The sequence below is a fragment of the Doryrhamphus excisus genome, linkage group LG4 (genome assembly GCF_037039965.1).
Source record: "Doryrhamphus excisus strain RoL-2023G ecotype Guam linkage group LG4, RoL_Dexc_Guam_v1.1, whole genome shotgun sequence".
Classification (NCBI taxonomy): domain Eukaryota; kingdom Metazoa; phylum Chordata; class Actinopteri; order Syngnathiformes; family Syngnathidae; genus Doryrhamphus; species Doryrhamphus excisus.
In genome coordinates, this window is record NC_136360.1 from 6245715 (window position 1) to 6273441 (window position 27727).

General features: G+C 41.1%; 1 protein-coding gene across 1 annotated transcript; it reads right to left on the reverse strand.

The window, feature by feature from the left end:
• Nucleotides 1–424: 424 nt before the first annotated feature.
• On the reverse strand, nucleotides 425–27573 carry acbd6 (acyl-CoA binding domain containing 6). The gene is made up of 8 exons (XM_058073720.2): nucleotides 27078–27573; nucleotides 26899–26963; nucleotides 26126–26222; nucleotides 24123–24199; nucleotides 19984–20089; nucleotides 18724–18813; nucleotides 2196–2226; nucleotides 425–678 (listed from the first exon to the last, which is right to left on the reverse strand). Exons 1-8 carry the CDS (start codon nucleotides 27354–27356, stop codon nucleotides 524–526), a joined length of 900 nt encoding a protein of 299 aa, XP_057929703.2. The 5' UTR covers nucleotides 27357–27573; the 3' UTR covers nucleotides 425–523.
• Between the last annotated feature and the right edge of the window lie 154 nt (nucleotides 27574–27727).

The following is a 27727-nucleotide window of genomic DNA, read 5'->3' on the forward strand; positions in this document are numbered from 1 at the left end:
AAATTGGTTAAGAACTAATGGACAGTACAAATGACAGTGTGAAGTCCATTTTGAAAGATTTAATAGTAATAGATGACAGACAAAGCATTCTATGGAATGTAACATAAGTGAATCATCAGCACATCTGTAAAAATGGACAGAAACGGCTAAAGTTGCGGATGATAAATTGTATATGTCAGTCTTTTGCCTCCTCTAATGATTCCAAATAAATACCAAATACAAAAAAATAATCTTGGTTCCAGGACCATGTCGGCAAACTCTTGCAGGTGATGGAAGTACAAGACTGTATGAGTAGACTGCAGATGCTTTTAAATGAAGAAAAAAAAAACCACGGCAGAGCCAATTAACCTCAAGCATTTGGGAGACATCCCAAACTGAACACAAACTGCTGGGCTTATATAGTTTCTCTCTTGGGGGGGGGGGGGGGGGGGGGGGGTGAGGGATGCTGGGAAGTCTTGAGGGTGATGGGTGGACACATGGGGAAGGGGGTTCTGGAGTTGAGGGAAGGTATGGCGTAGGTGCTCTAGCCTTTGGGAGAGGTGTACTGGCGCAGGAGAGAGGAGATGGTGCCAGAAGCGGTGACCTCCTCGGGAAGTGAGCCCTCAATGTCTTTGATGGATGGGTCGGCGCCTGCGTTCAGAAGGAGCTCCACGATGTCGCCAAACTCGCACGCCGATGCTACACAATAAGGAATAGGGAAAAAGGAATAACAAGGTTTCATTTATATGTTTGATAGTAGAGAAACACAATTAACAGAGGTGTTCCTCAGGGCACTTTGCTCAGTCCTCTGATGTTTACACTGCTAACATTTGACTGGATATATTTACTTGTTTGTCATCCGTAGCAGGCTACTTCCTCGTTCACAGGAGTGGACCAACGTGTCCAACCGAGTACTAAACCATACAGCTTAGTTGAAAGTTGGCTCATTAGTGTCTGCTAGTTTAATCCACATGCACTTGTACAGTTCATGAAAAGCCCATCTGCAGGACCACTGCCATCCTCCCCTTGGACCTCTGCTTCCCTCCAACACTTCATGTCTGCCCCCATGGCAATTTGTGCCCCCACTAAAAGGGTCTTTCATCCTCTCAAGAAGTGGGGGGGTGAGGTGGGAGACGGACGGGGCGACTTGCACCTTCTTAACCTAGTTAGTGGATCACTGCGTTGTCGATGCACCTCTCGCTCCCAATAGTACCTCGTCGGCCCCCTCCTCTTGCTCTTGCTTGTGAGTGCTCTTCTCTGTCGGTGTCCATCACTTGCTGCTTTTAAACAGCGGACTACGTGCTTGACCACAATCGCTGATGTCAGCAGCAGCGGTGATTGACAGCCAAGACTCTTAACCGGCAGGATGGCGGGGAGTGTACGCTAGATGTGATGATACATCGGAAATGCATATGTGTTCCTGTGCTCAAGTTGTGTGAGGGAGGGACACCAGTGAGAAAGGCAGTAGGAGAGTGTTTTATTTAGCTGGCCAAAGTGGCGCGTGTTGCACGTGGCCGGCATCTCGGCCTGGAGCTGTAGAGAGAGGGGAAAAAAAAGTGGCTAGCCCTCAAGGGAGCCATAGAGGAGTAGAACAATTTATGGTGAGCAGTAAACCCTGAATTAATCACTTGCCAGCCGCCGTGGCCCTGTGCAAAGAAAGGTGGGAATGAATTTTCATTCTCTGCTATTTGTCTCTCCTGAGTTCATTGCTTATGTTAATTAGTCATCTTTTCATACACTACCTTCCTCTGTTTGTGAACGAATGTGCCAGTGGGTGATGCAACATGGTCAACACTTCCACCAAACTGCTGAGGAAGGGAGTGCGGCGGCACAGATGGTGCAGTCACACACTCACACAAGCTCAGAAGGACAAGGGAACCGCCCCTCAGGGACATGTGTGTTGGGGCATGAGGGGGTCAGGGGGAGTCTGTGGACCGCTGCTGATTTCCTCGGGGAGGCCTGGCGATTATTACACACACCTACACTCGCACACAAACGCACACGGAGAACAAAACCAACCAGGAATCAGACCATGCATATACAGAAACCAAAGAAACATGCACTCCATAGAAAGCAATGGGAAAGCCTCATTAGGATGGAAAGCAAGAACAGGAAGTAGCAGGCGACACATTTCTATAAAAACGAATGCATTAAAAAGTAAAAAAAAAAAAAAAAAGTCAACTAAAGGAGACACGCACAAACAGAAGCCTTCTTACCATAATGTAGCGCCGTTTGTCCTTCATTATCCTGTGAAAGGCAAAGACAATGCTCAACAGACTTACGAGTACGGAATAAATCAGCACTGAGTGATGATAGAAATATTTGCAGCCTCAGGTTTCAATCTTGGCTGGAAATTCACCTGTTGGCATACCAATTAGTCACTACTTGTTGACTGCAGATGGCTTTGTTTTCATTGGCCCATGGGGGGGATTATGACCAGATGAGGTATTGATTTGGGACACGAGTGACTCAAACGTGATCATGATCCGTCTGCCTGCTTTGGTCGCATTAAAAATACCTGTCATTCGCGTATTTCAACCAGGGACTGACCAAACTGCCAAAATCAGCAAGGGGAATATGAACAATCACTGAATGTTTTGAACCCTTATACCAGTGTCTTATTGTACAGATTCATGCTACGTCACTGTAGAAGATGGATGGACAATTGGGAAAGTTCATGATCAATAAATCACAGGACTTCTTGTTTAGGAAAAAAAAAACTGCCCTGTGATTATGATAATGATGATCAATTGCAAAATAAATGCTGCTCTTTAATCCAGTTGGAAAGCCACACAATAAAGATAATACTTATAGTGCGGAAAATACGATAATTGGTCTCTAAGGTCACTGTATTTTACAATACAACATAAGCAAAACAGTATCTGAATTGAACAACCAAGCAATTTCGCCCTCACACATGTCTGGTTCCGTCTTATCATTGTCAGAGTCAGTCTCGTTGTCAGGTAGCCGTACAGCAATAACACCAGTTTTTTCAGAAAACCGTTACCCCATGCAGTCACAATCCATTCAACATATTACTTGGTGCTGCCTCCCAGTCTTAGTAAAGGTGTTTTTGCCGTCTTTCTTCCATTGCTCACACGCCGCTCGCAACTTCACTTTGAACAACCTGTTCACACCAATGTCTAGCTTTGGCGTTCTTTTATTAATTCTCCTGGAGTAATGGCCAATATCAAATTAATTTGCTTCACTTTTTTTCTTTTTTACAGTAGGGGAGGGATGGTATAAATGTTGTTTGGCAGCATACCAGCAACATACCCACCAGACACGTGGCGGAGGTTAAGCGTACATACTATGTATTGTTTATCGCTGCCAGTATACGTATTACGTCCCTGTGTCAGCAGGAAATGGTAATCGATTATGCCCATTCCTGATATCTTCAAAGAAGCCACACTTAGCAAAGTAGTTCTTAGAAAGTCACCACTACTAATGTCTTCCCCATGATTGTTTGATACAGCTCTTATGTTGGGATGCCATTTGCACAGGTGTTCCCGATGTTGCCATGAGCGTGGAATTCTGATGTTTTTAAGCAGCTACCTGTTCCATTTTTCTTAAACCTGTATTGAATTAAACATGGAATCTATGTGACCCTGACACGCATCAGTCCAGGGACAACTAAGAGATGAATGAGTGTGAAGGGCCTTGTGTGTTGTGTGTGTGTGTGTGAATGGTATAAATGATAGTTTGGGTTAAGAGGTCAATGGTAGAGACATAATTCTTATTAGAAATGTGCCTTGAGGACAGTGTGTGTGTGTGTGTGTGTGGGGGGGGGGGGGGGGGGGGGGTATAATAAGACCCAATCTATGACAGGCATCATCAACAGAAGATTCAGTTCTTAATCACTGCTCCAGCCTGCCTTTGCACCTCGTAATGATGATGAATGGTCAAACTGTTGCCGGCACCCTCAGAACAAGGGTTCACGTGATTGGAAGTGGATTAAAAGCCAGCCAGCCTTAGTGACATTTCCCGCTCTGCGGTGGAAATACTTCCAAAAGATTAAAGCTATGACGATGGATTTCCATATTAGTCTTTTCCACCTTTGGTATTTGAACAGAAACTTTTGCTTTCTCTGTATCTCCCTTCTTTCCTTTAATCCCCCTCTTTCCACTTCCTGCCACCACTTTCTGCTGTCATGACCACATCCACCTTTTCCCTCCTTTCCATTCAGTCACCTCCCACATCATAATCCCTCTGCTTTCATTCCTTCCTTCCCTCCTTCCTTCCTGGCCATTCCTCAGTGAAGAGTGATCCTATTGTTATCCTCTCTCTTCCTCACTCTCTCCGTCTGTCTCAGGGGCAGCACTTCAGGGACCTTCTGATTGGATTAGAGCTTTCTATTCCCTCTGGGTGGATATCAACCACAGATGCAAATCCACCAGTGGGTGGAGAGCGAGCCGTGGTTTGCCCGGAACAACAATAGTGAGCCTGACTGCAGAATCTTAGACTTGTGTTGTGAACATTGGGTGTGTCTCTTTGGTCTAGAACTGTGGTAGAAGGTAATTTAATAGTATATTAAATACAAAAAAAGCCTTTGTCATCCTGGTGGTTCTGAAATGAACACACAAAATGCCACAGACATCCTCAAAAATACTAAGTAAATTGAATGAAAACTTATACATCGGATTCTAGGTTCTCAAAGTGGGGTATGCAAATGATCATTTAGGGGTAAGGGATTGAAAATGTAAACAGTGTGACTACATTGGTGTCTGAGAGCCTAATCATCTATGCAGCACATTTGAATGTCTCGTGTGAACAGCTTGGGGAATATAACACAGTAGAAAGGAGACAGACACAAAGTTGTTCATTGTTTTGCTTGCATTATATGAACAAATAAGTATACTTAATAGTTATGTTGGGCTTTAAAAGTGGTAAATCTTAAATTGTATTCATACTGTGTGCTAAATGAGCTGGTCTTCTTATACAGTGCTGTGACTATCCATTTTCATGCTGCTTATCCTCACTAGGACCGCTGGGCTATGCTGGAGCCTATCCCAGTTGACTGTGGCCGGTAGGTGGGGTACAACCTGGACTGGTTGCCAGCCAATCGCAGTCAGAAATCATTAGTATTTTCACACGTACAAATGCTAAATGTCGTTTAAATGTGTTTGCACAAAATGAAATCATCTCAACGTGAAGCGATAATGTAACTTAAGATGCCTTCCAAAAGTTTGCTCAGTTTTCAGTGTCCAAATACAAAGATGAAAGACCAAAACACAGGAAAAACATGCATTAAAAAATAGCCATTTTGGGGGGGCTACGAACTAAGTAACACTCTCCTCAAACCTAGCAGACAGACATGCTGCACTGATAACTGTTTTTGTCATAAAACACAGTTTGTATAGCATCTTAATACTATTCATTGATTTAAAAAACTGCAAGGTTTTTAAAAGGTGTGGCCTTTCTACTAACTACAATGTATTCATGGAACAACCAACTAATTCTCATAAAGACCTAACTGTGCCCTTGATAAGCCATTAGTCAAGGACCCTTAAATTCAAGCCATTAACCTGAGTCCATTTAGAACAATAGGCGACAAGTGCACCAAAATGTAATGGAATCCCGCTAGGTACATGTGCCATCCATCCATAAAGTTTCATGGTGCAGTGCAGTAGTTTTTATGTCATTTATCTGACTATAAAGAAATTAATAACTTACTAACGGGGTGAAAACAATACTATTTTACCATCTGGATTCAGGACCATCTCTTATTTCCATTAAAAAAGCTTTACATTCTAATCTTTTTACTTTCGGCGACATTTTGTTAATGTTCTGTGCTTACATAATGAACAGGACAGCAGCTCAATCCCTGTAGTATACAGTAAAAAATCCAAACTCTTAACAGGGCAATTTAGATACAAGATACAAAACTACAAGTGCAATAGTGGGATGCATGTACTACATGTGTATGTTTTTAAGGCAATATATGTTTAAATGTTGTTGTGTATATGTGTGTGTGTACATGTGAGAGGTCAGTGGCCTGTCCTCTCAGCATTCCCTAATGCCCCGGGATCCAGGACCGTGGCTTGATGGAACCACAGGAAATTGGATTGTCTTCCATTTGCTTTGGAAGCAGCCTCGAAAAAGACACCCTCCCCTTAACCCGCCTCCCCCCGGCCCCTGTTCCCATCCTATTATGAAGGCATGTTGCACCAAATCTCTGCTTTCGCATGCCATCCAAAGTTTCTCCTTGCGGTGCAGAAATGCAAGGCTGGGCGTCAGCAGTTCAATAAAGCAGCTGTTTGAACAAAAGCAGCAAAAGAATCAGTGGAGCTCCAGTACTGAGCAGTGGATCACATTAGTGGGCGGGACCATTATGATTAGGTACAGCATGAATAGCGATTGACCTATTAGGACAATTGTAAGTATTGCTGGATAGAAGTCATATGTCAATCTTAACACTAATGAAAAAAACACAGGAGTTCAGAAGAGAAGCAATTAATCCCTTTTTAGTCTTACAAATGATAGGAATTAGAATTTATATAAATTAATATACATTGGTACCTCGGGTAACATCCGCCATTTAAAATTTTGGCTAAAATTTTGCACTGGGCTTGGTTATACGGAGGGAACAACACTAGGTAAAAGTTATGTTAAATGTTCAATTGTCCATTAATTTGCCATTTCTAATTATTTTGCTTCATGTTCAATTATTTTGTGTTAAAATATGTGAGTGTTACATTGTATATTCTGTGGGAAAACTGGCCCTGGTTAGAGTCCATTTTGGTTAGCGTTGGACCTTCTGGAATGGATTAAGGACTCCAACCAAGTATATAAAAAGGACACTTTTGCCGTTTGTATGACTAGAGTGGAGGAATGTCAGATGAATCAGTCAAAACTGAATAAAAAACGTTACCTGTTCTGAACATTCACCATTTGCAACACACAAAAACACAGTGGCACTGTCACAGATGTCATTCATGGAAAGTGACTGAACTGCTTTCACAATTCTCTGCCGCTTGGACTAAAGAATAGTCCAAATGCTGATCCTAAACTGTTTACAGTGGCATTAACTGGTTGCTTCAAGGGCATAAAACATAACTCAGTTTTGGGAGGAGGGGTACGAATAGAACACAGACGTCCCTGGAGTCTAGGATTCACTCTTGCAGCCGTGTTTCATTCTGATTGTATGTCTGAGGCAAAGATACAATTAGTTTTGATTGAAGTTAAGGCTTGTCCTGTCATATTCAGCACCAGTTGTGAATTTTAGGAGGACAATCTTGCAAAATGCTAACATAATGTACAATCTAAGTGAGTAGGTATTTAGTGTGGATAATGTACTTTTTTATTGGGCAAAGAACCATATTTGTTAGTCCCTGCACGCTTTACTATGAAGCTTCATAAATACAAATCAATAAATTCAAGCACGATGTGGTGGAGCATTATCCATGAACAGAAAGTTGGGAGTGTGCTGGCAGAATTGGGAGATGGGTTCTATGATGTCTCTGAAGTAAGAACGTGCAGTGATTGAACCATTGACAATAACCAAATCGGTTTTGCACTGACTGGTGATGCCTGTCCAGACTGTTGCACCTCAAGGTGACACGACACTCGGTGAACAGGACAGTAGATCACTGCTGGATTGTCCAGGTTACACTGTTTTTGCCAACTGCAAACAATCATGGCAGTGTCTTGGTGCAATAGTTTGGGCAGGCATCGTCAGTTTTGTTGATGGCTCAGCCACTGCACGTTCTTACCTCAGAGACATCATAGAACCCATCATCATCCCATTATTCCATAGGATGATAATGCTCCACCAGATCCAGATGCAATCATTTTCACAGCTCAACTTCAGGAAGTCAGAGTGTCTCATATGGTACGGCCAGCAATGTCCCCTGACCTGAACCCCTATAGAGCCCATTTGGAACCAACTGTTGGGACTTTGCTATTGTCTAAACTGCTGGGATACAAAAATACTGCACTATTGAAAACTGTGCTTCTTCTCATTCATTAATTATAACAAATTAATGGAACTATTACTTATTTTGTTAAAATTCAAACCAAATAGGAAAAGCACTCCTGTAAAAAAACAATATCCCTATTATTGTGAGTAGTGTATTTGTACATATTTGTCAGGAATGGATGGGGAGACCCTTCCACAAAGGACAACAGAAAATTTACATTATTTGGAGTCTGCTTGACACTCTGTGAAACAGTCCTGGAGGAAGACAAGATGTATATAAATTAGAGCAAGTTTATAGTTCAAATATGTAATCAGTTTTTGACCTTCAACTTTTAACTGCCATTCTATCATTATGGATTATCTTTCTCCCCTTCTTCCTTTTTAAAAAAGTTTACACTCTCCCTTTTCTCGTCTCCCCTTCTCCCCTGACAGCAACATTAAACAAGTGGGAAAAAATGGACAAGCAATTATGATTTATGATCAATGCATGCAGCAGCTGCTGACTTTTATAATGACAGTGGCTGGGAGGCAGGGTGTGTGTGGGTTTGTGTGGTGGCTGAATCGATAAGCAACTGGAATCATTGCCATGCAGATTCCAGCAGATCCCATTATGAAAAGCAGGTGCCATTAATCAAAAAGCAGCAAGACGGAGAATATACTGACACTGTTCACTTCACCAAAGGCCCATCTACAACCAGAATGGCAACTGTTGTTCCAAAAACCTGCGGCTTTGTAGACTTTTTAAAGATTTTATGATGAATGACTGCAAAGCGCATAACATACCAAGTACCGAATTTTTGTGAGTTGGATTGATGGCAAAGATTTGTTTCACTCAGGAGAGGGTACCAGTTATGTGCAATGACTGATGACTTGTATTTCTACTTGATTGATGACTGAATGCAACACACACATCAGAATAGCTTTTAAGCAACTATTTCAGCTCATTACATCTTCTTGCAGGACTGTCTTTCTGTATAATTATAAGGTGCACCATAAACAAAGGCTAATTGTGAGCCAACTCATTACTTCAAACTGACATTTGAAACATCAAATATAACCATTTTAGATGTGATTCTTTACATGTCCACATACTTTCCTCGTTCTTCTTTGTACACAAATACGCAATGAGAAACTTGTATATTGATTGATTGATGATTCCATAGGCAATTAAAAAATTCTGTTTATGTAAACCTTTGAGATGTTTGTCAGTGTGTATGTACTGGGTAGGCCCCCGTGTTAAAAGGATCTGCGAGGGGGGGTGGTCTTAATTGAATCTGGGCATCCTCTCAGGGCAGTGAGAGGTAACCTTGCCACTCAGTGTGTGAGGACTACCACCCTCGGTCAAATTAGCATGACGTCTAACTCACTGCCCTTCACACTGCCTGTTTGTGTCCTTCAGGAGCCCCAGTCCCACTTGAGCCTCATCAGAAACACCAAATATTGTTTATTGGGCAGTAGGAGTAGCTGGCATCTTTTTATATGCAGAGAAGCTAAAGAACAAGCTCACAACAGTCAATTTTAGTTTGTTTTGTCATAAAGAAGAACAAAATCTGCCCCCTTTTGGACTGTAAATCAACATAACGCTCGCCTTTTTCCTATAAGCGTACACCCCTCCCCTCCCTCACATCATCAAGCGTGCCTGTTCCCATGAGACGCCTTAGCCTTCATTAAGGCCATCAGAGAGGAGGATAGGATTGAAACTGAGAATTAACATGGCTGGAGCCCCCCGCCCCCCAATCCCTATCTGTCCTCCTGCAGCACATCGATGTTTAAAAAGAAATATATGAAATAAATAAATACATAAAACGGTGTAATATGAAAATCAATGTCCGAGCGAAAGAGGCGGCTGCGGTGGAGGCAGCAGGAGTAGGGGTGGTGTTGGTGGTGGGGGCTCATAAAGCTGAGTACTGCGGGAAACTGATGGAAGGGAAACACTTTGTTTATTCTCTCTCCTCACCCCCACTTTCCCTCCACCCACCAGCTCTTACTCCCCTCCCTTATCCCTTCTCTGTGTGAAGCGGTCGAGGACAGCTTTAATGCTTCTGACAATTTACGTGGACGGTTAAGAACGATGGAAATCAAATAGTAGAGTGTAGGCAAGGCCCAGTGAGTGGCCAATAAGAAAGAAACAAGAGCTGATGAAGGCAAAGACGGCCGTTACCTGCTGGAAGGCCTCTTTGGACAACAGCATTACTGTCAAGTCATGGACTTTTGATCACTCGCATTACACATTTATAACTGTGTCAATGCCTGACACTGCTACAGCTCTCATTTCATCAAGTCAAGTGGTGTGGTGACAGCTTAATATGAATCTTAGACTATTTTGCCGTTTGACTCATAAAAATGTGGTGGATAAGCTGTTTGAAAACACTGCTTGTTAAAGAACAATGGGCAGGAAATGTGGACTAGTTTAAGTCGCAGTAATGACATTTCGTTTATTTTGCTCCACAGCGCCACCCCAAGTTGGAATGTGTAATTTACTTTGGTTGGTGTTACTGTAGTGGCGACTGTTTTTGACAATGGCATCTCTGTGTGGAGTTTTCCCCAAAACTATGCATGTTAGATTGTCCGTAGGTATGAATGTGAGTGTGAATGGTTGTTTGTCTATATGTGCCCTGTGATTGGCTGGCGACCAGTCCAGGGTGTACCTTGCCTCTCGCCCAATGACAGCTAGGATAGGCTCCAGCATGCTGTATATTCATACGCCGAGTCATTTTCAACATACAGTCGTATATTGCCGTATATTAATTGGTTCCCGATGCACTCAGAAAAGTGAAAAAATGTGTTGATGTTTGACATAAGGATTGTGAATGATGGGCAAAATTCCAAAAAAGTGCAGTTCCCCTTTAAGTCAGCTATGAATGAAGAGTCTGACATGACATAGTGATAAAAGGTTCTCCTCTCAGTGTGTGTGGCAGTGGTACATTTTTGGCTTCTTGTGTTGCCCTCCTTGACTATCATCTGGTCTCTTAGCATGGGTGTCGTTATCTGCTGCATGGCTCTTACTGAGATTTTTATTTATTTATTTTTTACAAATATGGCATGCTGCAATGACTCTTTCCCCCCTTTGTGTGGCTTGTGGAATCCAATACTTGTCTTAGTTGTAGTGTCTCACACTACAGTAGGTCTGCATCATTTAGCCATGACTGTGCTCAATCTGCATCTGAAACGGCTTTAAATCGCTGATCGAGTCTCTATGGACTGTTGATGCACTACACTGCTGATGGCGATACAACTTGATGTCAAAAAATGAAAACTATCCTTTTAAGCTTCCATCACTGTTTGAATCGAATTGTCTCCATTTGTGTATTGAACTCCCAATCCACTGAATCACTATCATGGAGTCGAACCACATTCAAATTTGGTTCGAGCGTTAAAGGTAATGAATGTTCATTACCTTTAACAAGCCATTATCCACTGGTCCCTACACTGTGCAGCCACATTCCAGTAAATGTCTATGGCAACAAGAGACTCTGACAACCTTTTCACTTTGCCAAACACTATTTTCCGGTAGTAATCAGCACCTATCAACACTGACAGCTCCAGTTCTTCATCATTACTGCCTGAAACATCTGCTGATGTCAGCCCCTTCCTTCCCCACTGCTACGGAATTTGCTCCCCAGGAACCTGCATAATGGAAGAGCTTACTTATGGCATTTCAAAGGCTTCAATATCTATGTTTAGCTCTTTGTTCCAGATGTTTGTCAGTATTAGCTTCCAAACATTCTTCCCATTGCAAGAGGAAGGTCACTTGTTGATAGTGTGCAGCCTTAACTGGTAATCCTAAGGCTTCGTTATTTTTAAACCTGATAGTGCTGCTGGACCCATCAAATACTGTATGAGTTAAGATATGTGTGTTTTTCCTATTTTGCTCAGCTCAATATTCTCATGGATGTCGGTCTCAAACTGATCAACTTCATGCCACATGAATACTTTACAGTACAGCTTAGGTAACTTTACTGTCACCAGGTTTACAGATCTGCTTGGCTGTGTACTCACGTGGCTCTGCCACGGTGAGTTCCGCTTGACCTTGCAGAGATTAATGTTGTCCTTATAATCCACAGTTTTTATAATGTCCACCTCCATCTCCTCAATCGGTATCTCCTCCTCAATTTCCCCTTTTTACTAATTCTGAGAGATTAGCCTCCTTTTTTCCTAGATGTTCACAACTCCTTGCATGTTTCTTCTATGACTTATGCCAAATGTGTATGTATAATATTATTTGTGCAACAATACATATGAAGCCCATTCACTCACTTCTTGGCCTGCTTCAGTGTTTCAGGATGGTTGCAACATAGTAGAAAGAGCCCAAAGGGAAAAAAAAACATCTTGCAGACATTATCGCATGCATCAGAGGCAATAAAGCCATAAAGTTATAGCGGAGGAAATTCTGCAGGCAGACAAACTTGTAAAGACTGTCATTGGGTCTATTATAAAGAGGCAGGCAGAGGAAATCCAGTTTAATATCTGTGAAGTAACCTACAGCAGAGTCCTGTAATAATCAGTCAAGAGTGTGAACATATCACACATACAGTATGAAAAAGAAAGTCGTGCACAAATATGTTGCTTTACACTGCATAGCCAATGTGTCCATGTCTTCTCCATTTTTAATCCCTTCCTATTATCCCATTACTGTGCAGCTAGAGTAGAGGTTGCATGCGCATGCACAAAACACAATTATGACAAATTCTATAGGATATTTGTTATGACGGGGTGGACCGAACCATTTGTTATAGATGGCAAAGCTGGGAACAAAGCCTCCAACATTGAATTTCAGTCAGCCAAGAACCTCCCTCCAAGTATAAGACGAAATAAAACAGTAATTTAGAGACATGAGTATATATAAATGCTAATTCTTCACTAAGCATGTGTATGGGATTTATTTGATACCTTCACAAGGGACTAGAAATTTGGGTTGGCTGATATTTGTTTTTATATGCTAGTATAGAGTTTTCCAGTTATAAGAAAATGACTTATACCGGTATAAATGATCTATGTTAACATGCTGAGTTGTGCGGCGTAGCGGACTTTGATACATAAGATGAATGAAATGCTGTCATTGTGAGGAGGAGGAAACTTTGTATGGGAAAATATTTACTCGGCGGACCACTCTCACTATAAACACGAAACCGCCTCCTCCCGAACTAAAACTAAAAAGGTTGAAATGGCGATAAACACCGGTCATTGGCGGAACTTCAGAGCGTGAATGGAAGCTAGCGGGATTAGCTTCATTTAGCATGCTAGTGTGGTTGCACAGAAGCACATTTATTCTTGTACCCAACTCGTACACACATTCTCAACACACAGAGGACATACTACCGGCCTTCAAAATAAAAGTGTTGTTTGCAAACACAGCCATTATTGTCTAAAACCAAAATTAAATGGTTGCTAAAAATGTGAGGGTGTACTATAATTTGTCATTTTAATAATAGTAGAAATTAATTACTGGCGGTCATAGTTGGAACAGCTCCTTGTGTTTTCAATTTACTCTTGATGTCGGTCTAAAATGGAGTTTATCAGGTCATTATTCGGTATGTAGGTTTTGTTATTCATTCATATTACTGATATCATTAGGAAATATAAATACCTGGAGCAGTAAAAAGATCTCAGTTACATTTGTCACATTTTGACACCACTGACATAAATCTAAAGCCCCTTCAATGAATCCATAAAGACACAGTGTAATCCAGTACCAGTACCCAGGGCACAGTTACCATCATGTCGACTGTTATTTTGTGTTGCACAGCAGCCAATTGCGAGCCGGTCCAGTCAGATATTTATTACTATTGATCTAGCCGATCCCGGCAGGAGACTTTTGTTCTGTCGGCTGGAGGCTCTGACCTCAATTAAGTTATGAATTTCTATCTGATAGACCAGGAGCACTTGGGTCCTGCTGCGATTGTGCTACCACGCTGGATTAATTAGAATTAGCAGTGCTGCGAGTCGCACTCTCTGCCTCATGGATCATGTTGTTGTTTTTATACAAAGTGGCGGGGTGGGGTGGGGGGGGGCAAGGGTATGATGGTGGTTGGGGGTGTAGTGTAGTGATGTGGAGAGCAGAGACAATAGTCTATGAGCATGTGACCCCTCCTCTGTAACATCTTCTGCTCTGGCATGAACAATGTGTCCTTCCTGGCACTGTGTTTGCGTGGCGCTAACCTATGCTTTGTCGGGTTAATCCCAACTTTCCCTCCACGCCTCCGCTACTTACTTGCACTAATCATGCTCTAAGTCCCACATTGTGTAAATACAATCTACACTCTAGTCCCGACTGTTGTTGTGGTCTGCAGCACCTCCTGACTCAAGTTCCCATGAATAAATACAACTTTCCATGGCAACCGTCTGGCTTTTTGGGATGTTTTGGTGGAGGCCTTGGGATTTGCACCTGAAAACAAAAGTTGTGTACATGCAGAGTGACTGAGCAGTGGATGAGAAAGTGACCACACAGGCACACACCAGGGTGTCAAATATCACTGATCACTAAAGTGTTAAGTGTGTGGATAATGATTGGGAGCTAATTCTGTTCTAGGAAGAAGATTAGTCATGTTCTCATTCACATTAGTTGTTTTGTCTGACTGTTGCTTTACACAAAACATAGAGGGGTCATTTTCACAAGATCTAAAAGGGCTACAAGAGCTAAAAACAGACTCAATTTAGAGGCAGTGTTGCATTTACTTATTTTCATGGTATCTTAAAAATGGAACAATCCAGTTTTTATTTTTTTGCATGAATGGAGTTTTGCTTATTAAATGATCCCAATTGAGACTGAACTGAAGACACTGCAATTTGCATCATTTTGACATAGGTCTCTTATTTTGAATACTTAGATACAGTACATGCAGTATATTGCAAATTTTAATTATCAGGCTCAAACAGAATGAAAGTGGAGTACATTTTACAGTGTTCCTATGGGAATGGTTTTTAAGTTTGTGTTGTCTGTCTCCAAAACGACATTGTTGTGTAAATTTTTTTTTGTAATTAGAAAAAAAAACCTGCTTCAAAATCCTGAGATTTTCAAGCAATTGCAACCTCAGATCATCTACTTTTAGTTACAATGGTACCTCGGTTAACGTCTGCCACGGTTAGCACGTTTTTGTTAATATCCAAAATTTTGCAGCTACAGTATCTGGGATCATGTGCCCACTATGAAATCTCACGATACTTGCTCATGATCGTTCAATGCATTGTGGGCTGTGGTGACCATTTTCTTTTTTTCTGCGGAAATTTCAAGACTGTATTTTTTTTAGATTTTAAAGGTCTGTCTTGGTTCGGTACTTGTATATTCGGTCACTTCCTGCATTTGTCGCCACGTCCCACATAACACACGCATGCACAGTGGATATGTTTGATGTCATCTAACGACAAGTTTTCAAAATGTATTTATTAACGTTAACTTTCATTGCATAGTTTAGAAAAATGCAAAAGTCAAAGTTGTCAGGCACTTCTCTGAGACGAGGGTAGTATCTGTGAGTGCTCGTCAATAGTGTTATTCTGGTAGAACAACATTTTCTTACGAACTTTAACATTGAATTGTGACAAATATACACTTGCGTTTGTTCAATTGGTTCTTTGAAACAACTATTGGTAACTTCTGGTAGGTGGTAGTTCTTATCTGTTTTTGGTTGGAAAAACAGTATTTTGGAAGCAAACAAGGAGAGTTTTACTTACGATGTAGCTACTATATAATAGTGAATATTTTACACTGTAGGAAAAAAAACCCAATCTATAACGGAAACATGAGTGTTCAGGTTTGTCAAATTGTACATTCTAACAAAAGCTAATTACTGATGGAATTGATAGTCTGATCTGTTTTCATATGATCTGATGGAATGCCATAGAAGAACTTAAGCCTCTGCCTGATTAAGACTCTTAAATACATATTAGCACACAATGTTTAAGTCTAGTTGTTAAGCTGTAATTTCCATGATTACATTACATGAAATGAGGCTCTATTCCCCCCCAGTTTGTGCTGTGTGCCCCACTTTCACTAGGCCAGTGGCCAAACTGCGAGGATGGGGTGTGTGATGATCTACAGTTGGCAGGTGGCAGAGTTTTGATCTGTGTATTCAAACTCACACACCCACACGCACACCAATATATTGTGTCCTTCTACCCCCAGCTTGATCCAGGATTAAGTGTCAAACGAGCCTTTAATGCAGGTTACCAGGGTTTGGGAACAATTCACTAAAACAATCAGTTGATTAATTTCAAACGATTTCCCTCGTCAGCCAGGCAAATAATACTTTTTGTTAACTCCAAAGCTCCCCTCCCACCTTTTTAATCAACAAATTAAGCATAAATCATGTTTGGTCTTTATTTACTGGTTGCTCTGCAGTTGGTGGAGGTCAAGAGAGATTACTGCTCCACCATTTCTCTTGTAAACATACAACCTTTTTTGTTGCTGTCACATACTTGGGCCACAAAAAACAGATTTTCATGACCTCTTCTCTGATTAAAAAGAAAACAAAAAAAAAAAGATCCCATTCTAATAAGAAAGACATCGTTCTACATGCTTTAAATAATGAGCTGATTTGGGATTGTGACAATCCCAAGTGGTATGATTTAGACAAGTATTGTTTTCCCTCGACCACCTCATAAATCTGATACCAATAATGCTTCTTTTCTAAGTTCTTGAGTCAAGCTCTCAGGCATCTTGTAGGAAAATGTTTGTGTGTTTGATGTGTGATCTGATTGGCTCAAAAACCCACCATAGTTATAGACCATGTGCCAAAGTGCCAATCCAAATCATCCATCCGTATCCAGTGCCGCAAGTCCTCCCTACCAAGTCTTTACTTATGTAATTTCAACTTTACTTATTTTGTGCTCAAACCGCAATGTATCCCGCTGGACATTCATTCAATCCAATACAAAACTGAATAGGAAAACAAATGTAAAAATGTCATAATTTAAAAATGATTTTTGTCCATATTTGGAACTTTAAAAAATGTGACACAAAAATGGTTTATAAAGCAAAAAAAAAAATTATCCAATGTCATTTTCATCAGTGTAAAGGATCCTATGTTAAACCACAACAATATTTGCTGAACTTAGAGCTTCAAAATATTGCAAAAAGAGTATTTTTTTGTGATTATAGCTGTTTTTGCTGATATTGTACATTATTTTCTGGATGTTTCTAACAACGTTGTCTTTTGACGCCAACTATCGTAACATTGGCACATGATCCACAATTCAAATAACAGTAAAACCAGCAAACCTGAACAGAAACCGCCAACAAAACCGCCACCCTCAACTGCATTTATTTAGATATTGTTGTATACCGTCAGTGAAATGATTGTAGTTGGCCCACAGTTAAGCCTTTATGAACCATTCTGAATAAATCCTCCATCCCCTCCTCCCCACATCATGGAAAACAAAAGGTCCACGTATGGCCACAAAAGGGAAAGTCATTTGTGAAATGTCCTGATTATGTGGCTTGTGCAACGTAAAACAATTTGCTTGATTACTTCCAATTGATTTGGCCTTACAGTTAAAGCCTCGGTGTACAACCTGGTGCTGTGTCGTGCCTTCTGCGTAGACAGAACTAATTTCTCCGATGTGCAGCTGAGCCAGCTTACGGCCCAGAGCTAAAGCCTCCTGAATGCTGCTAAACCTTGGGGAGGCTGAACGCTGCGCTAGCGACCGTCCGACTCTTTGTGATGAAGCTCTGGAGGATTTGTCTGTGGCTCAAAGTGAATTAAAGGTGACCTTCTGGCAGGGGTTGGAGAGAGGAAGAGAAGAGAAGAGCAAAGGGGACCCTGAACGTGACAGAATATAACTTATGGTTACCTTGTGTGCACAGGTAACAGCTCCTAGCCCCGTTCTTGGGCAATTATCAGGAATTTGTTCTGTGTTGTGTGGTAAGCTGTGTCTTAAAACAATGGTGAAAACAACAAAACTGAAGCAAAGTTATTAAGCAAAGGTAAATTTATGGGTATAATTTCCTTAACAAGGCTGCACGGTGGAAAAAGTGGTTAGCATGCAGGCCATCTCTGTGTGGAGTTTGCATGTTCTCTCCGTGCATGCGTGGGTTTTCTCCGGGTACTCCGGTTTCCTCCCACATTCCAAAAACATGCTAGGTTAATTGGCGACTCCAAATTGTCCATAGGTATGAATGTGAGTGTGAATGGTTGTTTGTCTATATGTGCCCTGTGATTGGCTGGCGACCAGTCCAGGGTGTACCCCGCCTCTCGCCGAAGACATCTGGGATAGGCTCCAGCACCCCCGTGACACTCGTGAGGATAAGTGGTAGAAAATAAATGAATGAATTTCCTTAACGAGTGATAAAGGAAATTTCTTCAAATGCCAATCACCACTTTGAAGTAACATTCAGTGTCGTTCATCAACCTCTTGTGAAAGCCGAATATCCCTCAGAATTGGTTCTTAAATGGTTTGGCTGCGGGTTCACCATCATCACCCTGCATTTTGAATGTAAACTTGCCAAACATCTTATTCCCCATTATTTATTTTCCCCATTTGTGCACGTATCCAGCATGTATGTCGGGATGCAACTCCCCCTCTAAGTACACACTAGATGCCCTTCCTCTCCTGCTCAAGCTTGAGGTTCACAATGCACCAGTTGAGAATCACTGCCTTAGAGAAGTTGTAGTTCACAAAATGTATTTTTAACTCCTTAAAATAAAATTTCAGACAAATGTGTTTCATATCGAACCTCATACTAAATGGATACTGTTGACCTCCAAGAGAAGTAGGAATAAAGCTCAAAAGGCTTATATTCATTTATTTACATTTTGGTTCAATTACATGTACTTTAAAAACTACTTTAGAGTGTTGCGGTAATTTAATATGCACAAGACAAGTCTGCCTACCTGGCCGTTGATGTCAGCTTTGTGTTGCAAGAGAACAGAAACCAGCTCCTTGTGGCCTCTGTCACAGGCCCAGTGCAGGAGAGCTCGGCCCTGCAAACACACAATTAGACGTTTAAACTCTGCCAATAATTTTGCAAGTTAATACACATGAATCAGTCTCTTCACTTTCTAAACAAATTACTCACTAATTTGGACTCTAGTTGAGGTCTAGGAAGAGAATGAAGCCAGTAACAAGTTTGTAAGCTTAATTGATCTGTGTGTGTATGCACATGAGTGTGTGTGCATAGTGTGATCATAGATCAGCAGCCTTCTACGCTGTATCTTGTTAACACACACACACACACACGGTGGCCTCTCCTTTGCTTGGAGAACAAGTTCATTTTTCAGTGAGAGGCAATTAGGTAAAACAAACTCCAAGTCCAATTCTGCTTAAATCATATTGATCACCATGGCTGCATGTTTGAATGGATATGTATTGAAACGGGCCAGAATGCTAATAAGCTTGGCCCGGTCCCCTCAAGCTCTCCTCCAGGTGTGTGGCTGCTTCTTACATCCTCAATAAAAACATGGTTAAATGGGACATTGAATGATCAACTAGTGTTATGCTTTAAATGCATGATTAATTTAAGTTTGAGTGATTAGCTACATGAAAAGATTCCTTTCAAGGGGACTTACAAAAAGTTACAAATTATACACAAAATGGCATGACTCTGACATTGAAAAATGTATTTGTGCATGTTTTTTACCCTCTACAATAATAATGTATAATGTTCAAAATGTATTACTATGATGGCCCCCTCGGTATTAAATTGCTATTTGTAATTAATATGAAATAACCTTTTTAAAAAAGCAATTAATGAGTAATTTGCAAGATCATTAAGATGACAAGATGAAACCTGGGGGAAGTGGACATTTGTCCTCATGATACTAGACCATCCAGATTAAGAGTCTTGGGCTCCAATTAAGCTGTGTGCTTATGTGAAATTTCACCACTGCTCTCTACTGTTAAGTAGCAGTACTGCAGCTCAGCTCAGTTGTCTCCTTTGGACTAAACTGGTGGTCCTCAACTGGTTTGGCTGGGTCACGACCCGCCATTTGAAAAGAGGAATCAAAGGTTATCGGGGCAGCATAGAAATAATTTACTTTTTTTGTTTTAGTACAGATCATTTATGTGTATTGCATGTGAATTCATATGCATGATATGTGAACCTGGTCAGGGTCAGTGTGTCACTTTACTCATTGGCATGGGATTTTTGTTACCTCTTCGTCTTTCGTGTTGACGTCCACTTTCTGGGAACTGATGGCGTTGGTAATGTGCTCTATGTTGTTTTCTCTGCAGTAATCAAATATGTTCTTATCTTCTTCTCTGAGAAAGGCACAGAAAGAGAAAGCTCTAGAATGAGTTGACAGTTAAATTACTTTTCTTGGGTGTGAGAAATGTCACTTTTTGCCATTGTCTGTAAGGGATGTGCACTATAATTGATTTTTTGATCGGTTGATTGCGTCAAACTATTATTATTGAAGTACAAGGGAGCGCTATACCTGGCTAAAGCTATAAGACACAAAATGGGGATTCAGGAGTACAGAACATTCAGAGACGTTCTTACATTTCATTTCAAACAATATTTAAACAAAAACTATGGATTTACTTTTTTGTGTGTGGTAATTTTCATACCGTAAATGCTAAAAATTTTGATTTGATTTCAGAAAAACAAAAATACTATATTAGGATAAAAAAAAGTTGACGTAAATATCGAAACATGTACTTGTCTCATTGGATAACCCATTATTTGCAACAATCAAACGCACACAGACGGATAACACAACCTGTCTGATTCATGCACAGGCAACACCCACGTGTGTCACATCCCTTGGGAACACAACCAGCAATCCCACAAACACACACACACAGACACACACTTAAGAGGCACCGTTCCACCTCTGATTCTATCTTTGCATCTCTAATCACCTCGTGGCATTGGGGACAACCGTGAGTGCTGCTGATGGTGGGGGGGAGAGAAGGGGTGAAATCTCATTTAGAGCTTTACGCCTTCCCCTCCCTTCTACTCATTCTGACCATTCAGATTAATTGAATTTAGCGCTCTATTGTCTGACAGACAGCCCACACACCCGCTGCTGTACGTCGGCCATCCCCAAGGCCAAAAAACCCATAACCCCTACCCCACACCAGTCAGCCTTGTTCTTTTCTGTATTCTGCCTACCTGAACCATATATGGTTCACATAGCAGCCACCTGGAGACACAACATGGACATAGGCCTTTAGTCGCTAGGTGCATTGTCTACAAAAGCAAATAATGGCCAGAGGGTGCTAAGTTTTGAACGTGCTGAAACCATTATATTCCACCCTCTTTCCTGCTTAGAGCAATTAAAGAGGCGGTCGTTAACTGTAGATAACAAGTGGCAACCCAAAATGCTGGAACATTTCAAATTAGATTTTCCAATTATAATTATATTTCATGAAAAGATAACACTGTGTACCAGGACAAAAACAAGTTTTAACCACAAACTAAAAACTATTTGTGTCTCCAAAGGTTTTCAGTAATGTTATCCCTCATTTACAGTAGTGAAGTGGTTTTGTGAAGTGGGAGTCCTTCTTATAAATTTAATATTTTAATTAAATATTAAATACAACCATTTACCACAATCCAAGTGTACGTACTAATCAATATGCCTCCAGATCTAGGCGGCTAATTGTTCTGGAAAAAAACTTGCACTAATCAATCAAATAATGAAATCAGTGTTTTGTTTTGTTTTTAAGCATGTAGCTCTGTCCTTCTCAGGACTCAGACTACCGGGATTTGGATTTATTTCGTAACTGCCAATTTTAAAAACAGCCAGTTGAACCGCACTTCACTTTGTTTACTAAGAATTATACGGTAAATTGTGTTTCCATAATGGCAGACCTCGTTTGATCAACAGAACAATAATTGTATTTAAAATAGTGACAGGAAGAGTCCATTAAAAAGGAGTTTTTGGTTTTAGGAATGCGTTTTTCACTTACTCCCCAACTCTCCCCCTCTGCTTTCTGCCCATCAGGCTGTGATGAATCATGAATAACTCATTACACTTTTTATTACCGCCATGTTATGTATGAGCTCACCCATTTACATATTCCTGATTACAGCCATGATGTATATTCATGACTTTCCACGAGTGGACACGCCCACTCCCTTCCTTTGCCCGATGGCCACTGTGACCCTGAGTGTCCCTGATGTGTGGCTGCCATCCGTTTCCCCCGGCAACTAATCAATAGGGCAGCTTATCCGTCTTTTGTCAATGGTCAGGCAGGGTCGGCCCATGCACACTTTCATATAATGTATCCCAAAGTTAAAATAAAGTTTCTTATGCGAGTGTGACAGTCTCGAGTCTACTATCTGATACTGTGCACAAACCCACACAGAACAGGTGATTCATGTGGCTCCTGTCAGAAGTATGACATCAACAGTGCAGCAATGCATCCTGGGAAGGTCACCAACTACTCTGTAATCAAAACAGCTGCTTATGTGCACTGTGTGTTGATCCAGTCTGACGTACTGGTAAATAGTACGTCCTTCATCCATCAGACCCAACTGGTTACAACGGTGGAACAGACACATAGAGGTGCACGCACACACACCATAAAAAAATCCGTCAGATGGTCCAGGCAACAAAACATCCAGTGCTAGTTTGTTGAGGGGGTTACAAATGTGGTGTTTTCAAACGTGCCGTCCAAAGTCTCTTCAATCACACCCTGATCTGTTCAGTAACATAGGGTTATTGCAAATCAATGCTACTTTTATCAATACACACGAACACACACACCACTCACTGTGAGATGAGGGGCGATCAATGCAATTAACTCTGACAGGTGTGTACCTGTTTAATATTGAAGTGTGTGTGTGTGTGTGTGTGTGTGTGTGTGTGTGTGAAGCAATAGCAAATTGGAATGCAGCAGAGCAGTGATTGTGACAGTTCCGGCAAGTTCTGCATGGATTCTAATGCAATCGCAAAGACGCGAGCAGTGTGTTTACGTTGGAGCTAGGGGGCATGGTTATTACCTCCTTGGGGAGTCATCATTTCGGGAATATGCCGGTGTGCCCCTGCTGTGTCCAGCATGCCTTCATCACCCCCGCCCGCCCAACACTCCTTACTTCAATCCTAAAGTAATTAAAACGTGAGACTTTGGTTGCCGCCACTAAAGACTGTGCACACTAATTATGAAGAGAGAAACCTGGAGTATTCTCACATCTCATTTCCATCGGTAAAAAAGTCTTTTTTTTTTCTAATTGAAGGGAAGATGAGGTTTTTAAGCTTGAGTAAGTCTGCCAGGCAAACGGAAATAGGAGACAAATATTTTAAATGGAATATATTCCATTTACATAAATCAGGAGTGTATGTTCCGCTCTGTTGAATGTAATCAAAAACAGCATGAAGACTGGTGGTTAACAACGGCAGGCTATACAGGATCAACACGACCTAGGCACTGCGGGATCCGTCTCACAACCCCCCCGACTTTTTTTGTCAAAGAACTGAAGGTAAATAGCGTGTGATATGTACATAACACACATACAGTTGTCCCCCATTTATCGCGGTTATTTGGTTCCAGACCCAACCGTAATAAGTGACTTACCACAAAATTATTAGTATTAAAGTATTAATAAATTGAACATTTTCATAGTTAAGAGAATAGAATATATGTTTGACCTAAATACAGTTGTTAGCATAATCAGAGCGCTGTAGACATTAAATAACACCCCTACAGTTACCATTACCTAATATAATAGACATGATAAGCAATAACACATAAGATATGTTAACAATGGAAATGTTCCTTGTTGAACTATCTCAAACATAATGTGGGTCGACATTAAAAAAAAATAATCTGCACCAGTCTATCATACATTCTCAAGATAATGTTTGTCGCTTGCTTGTTATACAGGGCAGTCAATCCGACATGCATTTGGCATGCATGTACATCTGAAAAATAATGGACACTGCTGCACTATTGCTTTCGTGTTGCACACCACATTACGCAACTCCTATGTGCAGGTTTGAAACTGAGTGGGAAAGAAGAACAAAGAACCACAAAAACATACCCACTTCCACACGGAATGGGAGGTGAACTTATTTTTCACTCTGCCTGCATGTCTACTCCATTTAGTGCAAGTTAATGTAATGTAATGTAAGGCAATGTCTCATCAATGTATCATTACTGATGTCCAGTGACCGGTGTACAATATTACTTGCCTTTCATTATTTTTTTTTTTTACCATGCTATAGGCCAACCCACAAAGCAGCAATCACTTATTAAATTATTTTTGAGAAAACGCAAAAAAGCGATGTGCAAAGTGGCGGGCGCCAACTTTACTGTAGTTTGTGTGCATTTGTGATGGTAATACCTGATTGTCTCCTCTTGGTACAATGAGCTGACTGCTGCGCCACTGAACCCCGTTCTCCTCTCTGCTCCTCGGCTATACTGTCACACACAGAACACAAACATTATTCACCATAGACGGATGGTAAAAGGAAAATCACTTTGTATAAGCTAGGATCGTACTGAATAGATGTGTTATGCACTAACTCCACCAAGTTGTTTGTTAGTCAATCAAAACACATTACATATTGACTGGATTTCCACATAACTTTGTAGCAGTGCGGGACATGAACGTTGTAATTTTTCAACAACTTTAGTGAATAATGCATCATTTTAATGACAAAATGTAAGCATGTGCAGGAGGTGGGTACAATTTGGTTCCAGTCAGATGGGATTGTTTGGGCCTGTGGAGGTCTGTGCTCATTCTATTTCTCTAATGGAATTCCTCATTAGATTCCTTTTTTTCCTTCAAACCCCAGCCTATTCTTCAGCAACTAAACTTGACTTACAAAAGCAAGTCACACAAATCTGATTTCAAAGAAATGGGGGAGCAACACGACAAGTGCAACAACTGTGTGGGCTTTTGGGAGAAACTAATTTACTTGTGAAACAGAATATTCGCTGATGCACCGTCCCCGCTCCACTGCAATGTAATCTAATATAAAGCCAGTGTCTGCTTAACAATTGACGCAGGAACAAAGGTCGACTTCTGGCTATTATTCTCTACCGTTTCGCTGTCTATACGCGGCTACTTATTTAACGATGCCTCCAAAATAACGGGCATGCTGCGGTAATACAATCAGCTTCTTTTCAGGTTTGTGCACTGGGCTGCCTCCCCAGTATTGTCCATAGTGGTGAGGCGGAGTCAGCAAGTATTGCCCACTGTCCCCTTTGCCCGTAAGAGTAAAGAATGTGTCAAGTGTATGAGAGTGAAGTAATTAAAGTGACCTAAATTAGCTATAAGAGCAAACAATGAGTGGCGAGTAGGAAATCCCAGCCTTTAAGATTTGCTTTTTTTTTATTGCCTTGAATATTCATTTTGACAACAACTAGGAAATATTAATAACAATCAAGAAAAAACTGAATCAAAAGTCTGTCTCAACATTTTTCAGTTTTTTCATCTGAATTTAGTATGGTTTTTTTCTGTATTTTTATTATTTGTTGTGTTTTAGCAAGTGTATTTCAAGTAAGTAATTTATTGCAAACAACCATTAAGCTCAAGCCCTTTCTTTTGCTGGTAAGGAATCAGGAACTCCAACCACTTCTGCCTGATGGTGGCGTCTTTGGGAATTTAAACAAATGTGGCGTTCCCTTTGGAGGCATTGCTTGCAAATAAAGAGCTGGATTGGCTGGCAACCAGTCCAGAGTGTACCCCGCCTCCCGCCCGAAGACAGCTGGGATAGGCTCCAGCACCCCCCGCGACCCTCGTGAGAATAAGCGGTAGAAAATGAATGAATGAATTTTTGCTGCATAGTCCTGTCACTTATGTTCTTCATTGCTTTGACACATTACTTACATCATCATACACTACAAAGTGATAAGAGTTCCAATATGGAGCACAAAGTGCAGAGTTGTTATTGTGACTTAAAGGATCAGCAGCTGCACCAAATGGCAGCCTCGCTAGGCAACACAACTCTCCTGACATAACAGCACAGAGTCTCCAGATTCTTCATGTTACTAAAAAAAACCCACCTAACGACAGCTTTCATCCTGCAATGATACTGCCATCTAATGGAAATAGAAGGGTAGTACATAAAGAGTCAATTATATTGCTCTTCTTATGTTCATGGAGAAATAACAATAGTGATAAAGCATTAGGTCCTGATTGGTAAGGTTTGGCAGAAATTTTATATTTACATTGCCATGTAAGAAAAAAGTAGTTAAGGTAATTTTTCCACCATATTGTCCAATTGGATCACTTTGATTTGCAGCTCAGCAAAACAGAAATAACCCTAAAAACAACAAATATTGTTACTTATCATCATTATCAGTCTGTAATAACACTCGACTGTGGGTCATGATTATTACCCTCTGTTTGCCTTCAGGGTCTAACACGTTCACACAGGAAATGTATTCGTGCATTGCTTGCTCTGCCTCCATGTCCCCAAGCTGCTTCCAGGCTTGCCTGAAATGAAATCAACATGCACATTATAATCATTGCTCATAATTGTTCATCGGTTAAAGTAGTAGCCCATTAAGTAACAAAATCTTCCTTTTAGATATTGTGAAAAAACACATGATGGAGAAAAACGGAGTAGGTTTACGACTGCATGTCAATGCAGCCAGGAAGCAATAAGTTTGAATCTCTGTGAATGTAATCTGTGTGAGGAATTTGAATGTTTTACCCATGCTTGTCTGTACTTTCTCTGAGTATGCCGGCTTACTCTCACATACACAAAACATGCATATTAGGTTAAGTCAGTGCTTCTCAAATAGTGGCGGTAAGGAGTCCTTTCAATATTAGTGCAGACCTGCCAACATGTACAAACACAGAAAATAATTAAGACCCACTGGGCTAAGTGGAGACTATAAAATGTCCCCAAAGGTGTTAATGTGAGTGTCATTATTTGTATGTGCCCTGTGATTGACTATAGATAGATAGATACAACAGCGACCATAATGAGGTCTAGCTGTATAGAAAATTGATGGATGGGTGGATGGATGTTTAAGTTTTTATTACAAATGCTCAACTGAATCGCACATAAGAAGGTAATTCTTTGACAGCAGAGGCGGTCGTTTTTCTCATTTAATTCAGAGAGGAAGATAGATGGATGAGGGACAGGGACAAGAAGATTACATACCATTTCCTCTGACCTTCGAAGTCGAAAAATCCTGGCTTTGGTGTATTACACTTCCCCACTTTGACCTACAAAAACAACAATTGTTGTTCACCTGTTAACTCAGCAATGAGACATAATTAATTGACAGTATTTGGTCCCGACATGGTGCTAATAAACTAGAACTAGAACACAATACTCACCTGTTTGTACCGCGCATACAGATAGAGTAACTGGTCCCTGCTGGCTGTTTGGACCAGATCTGCAACACGGTCGGCAGCAGATTCGAACTCCCGCACCAACTCATCGCCCTCCAGGCGGTCGCCACTCTCCATGCCGCAGCAGTCAAATTTACACAAACCCAAGTCCGAGTCGGAGTCCGATCCTGCTCCACCGAGGGGCTCCCCAGTGTCAGGCCGGGCCGGGTCTGTACCTGAACCTGTCGCAGTGTCTGGAGAGGAAGACGGCGACCTGGAAGCCATTGTTTTCCTTGTCACTGGTGGGAAGTTAGAAACGATATTGGGAGTAGATTTCACGGACAGCGGTAAAATATTAACACAGTGTATCGATATAATCACTATTTGTGAAACGGCTCCGTTGTTTGTGTAGTTTAAAGGCCGTCAATGCTAAGAATCTTTGCCAATCGCATTCATTTCCGTGTTGGGTCCGTGATCTGTACGACAAACGCATGCCACGGTTTCAAACAGCGACTATTAAGAAAGGTTCCGCCTAATTTTGATCTCGGTTGTTGTTGCAAGGAAATGCAACTCTGTATTGTTGTTTTTTTAAACTAAAATGTTGCATAGAAACTTTAAAAAACTAATCGTGTTGTTTGTCTAAGCTAAAAATATAT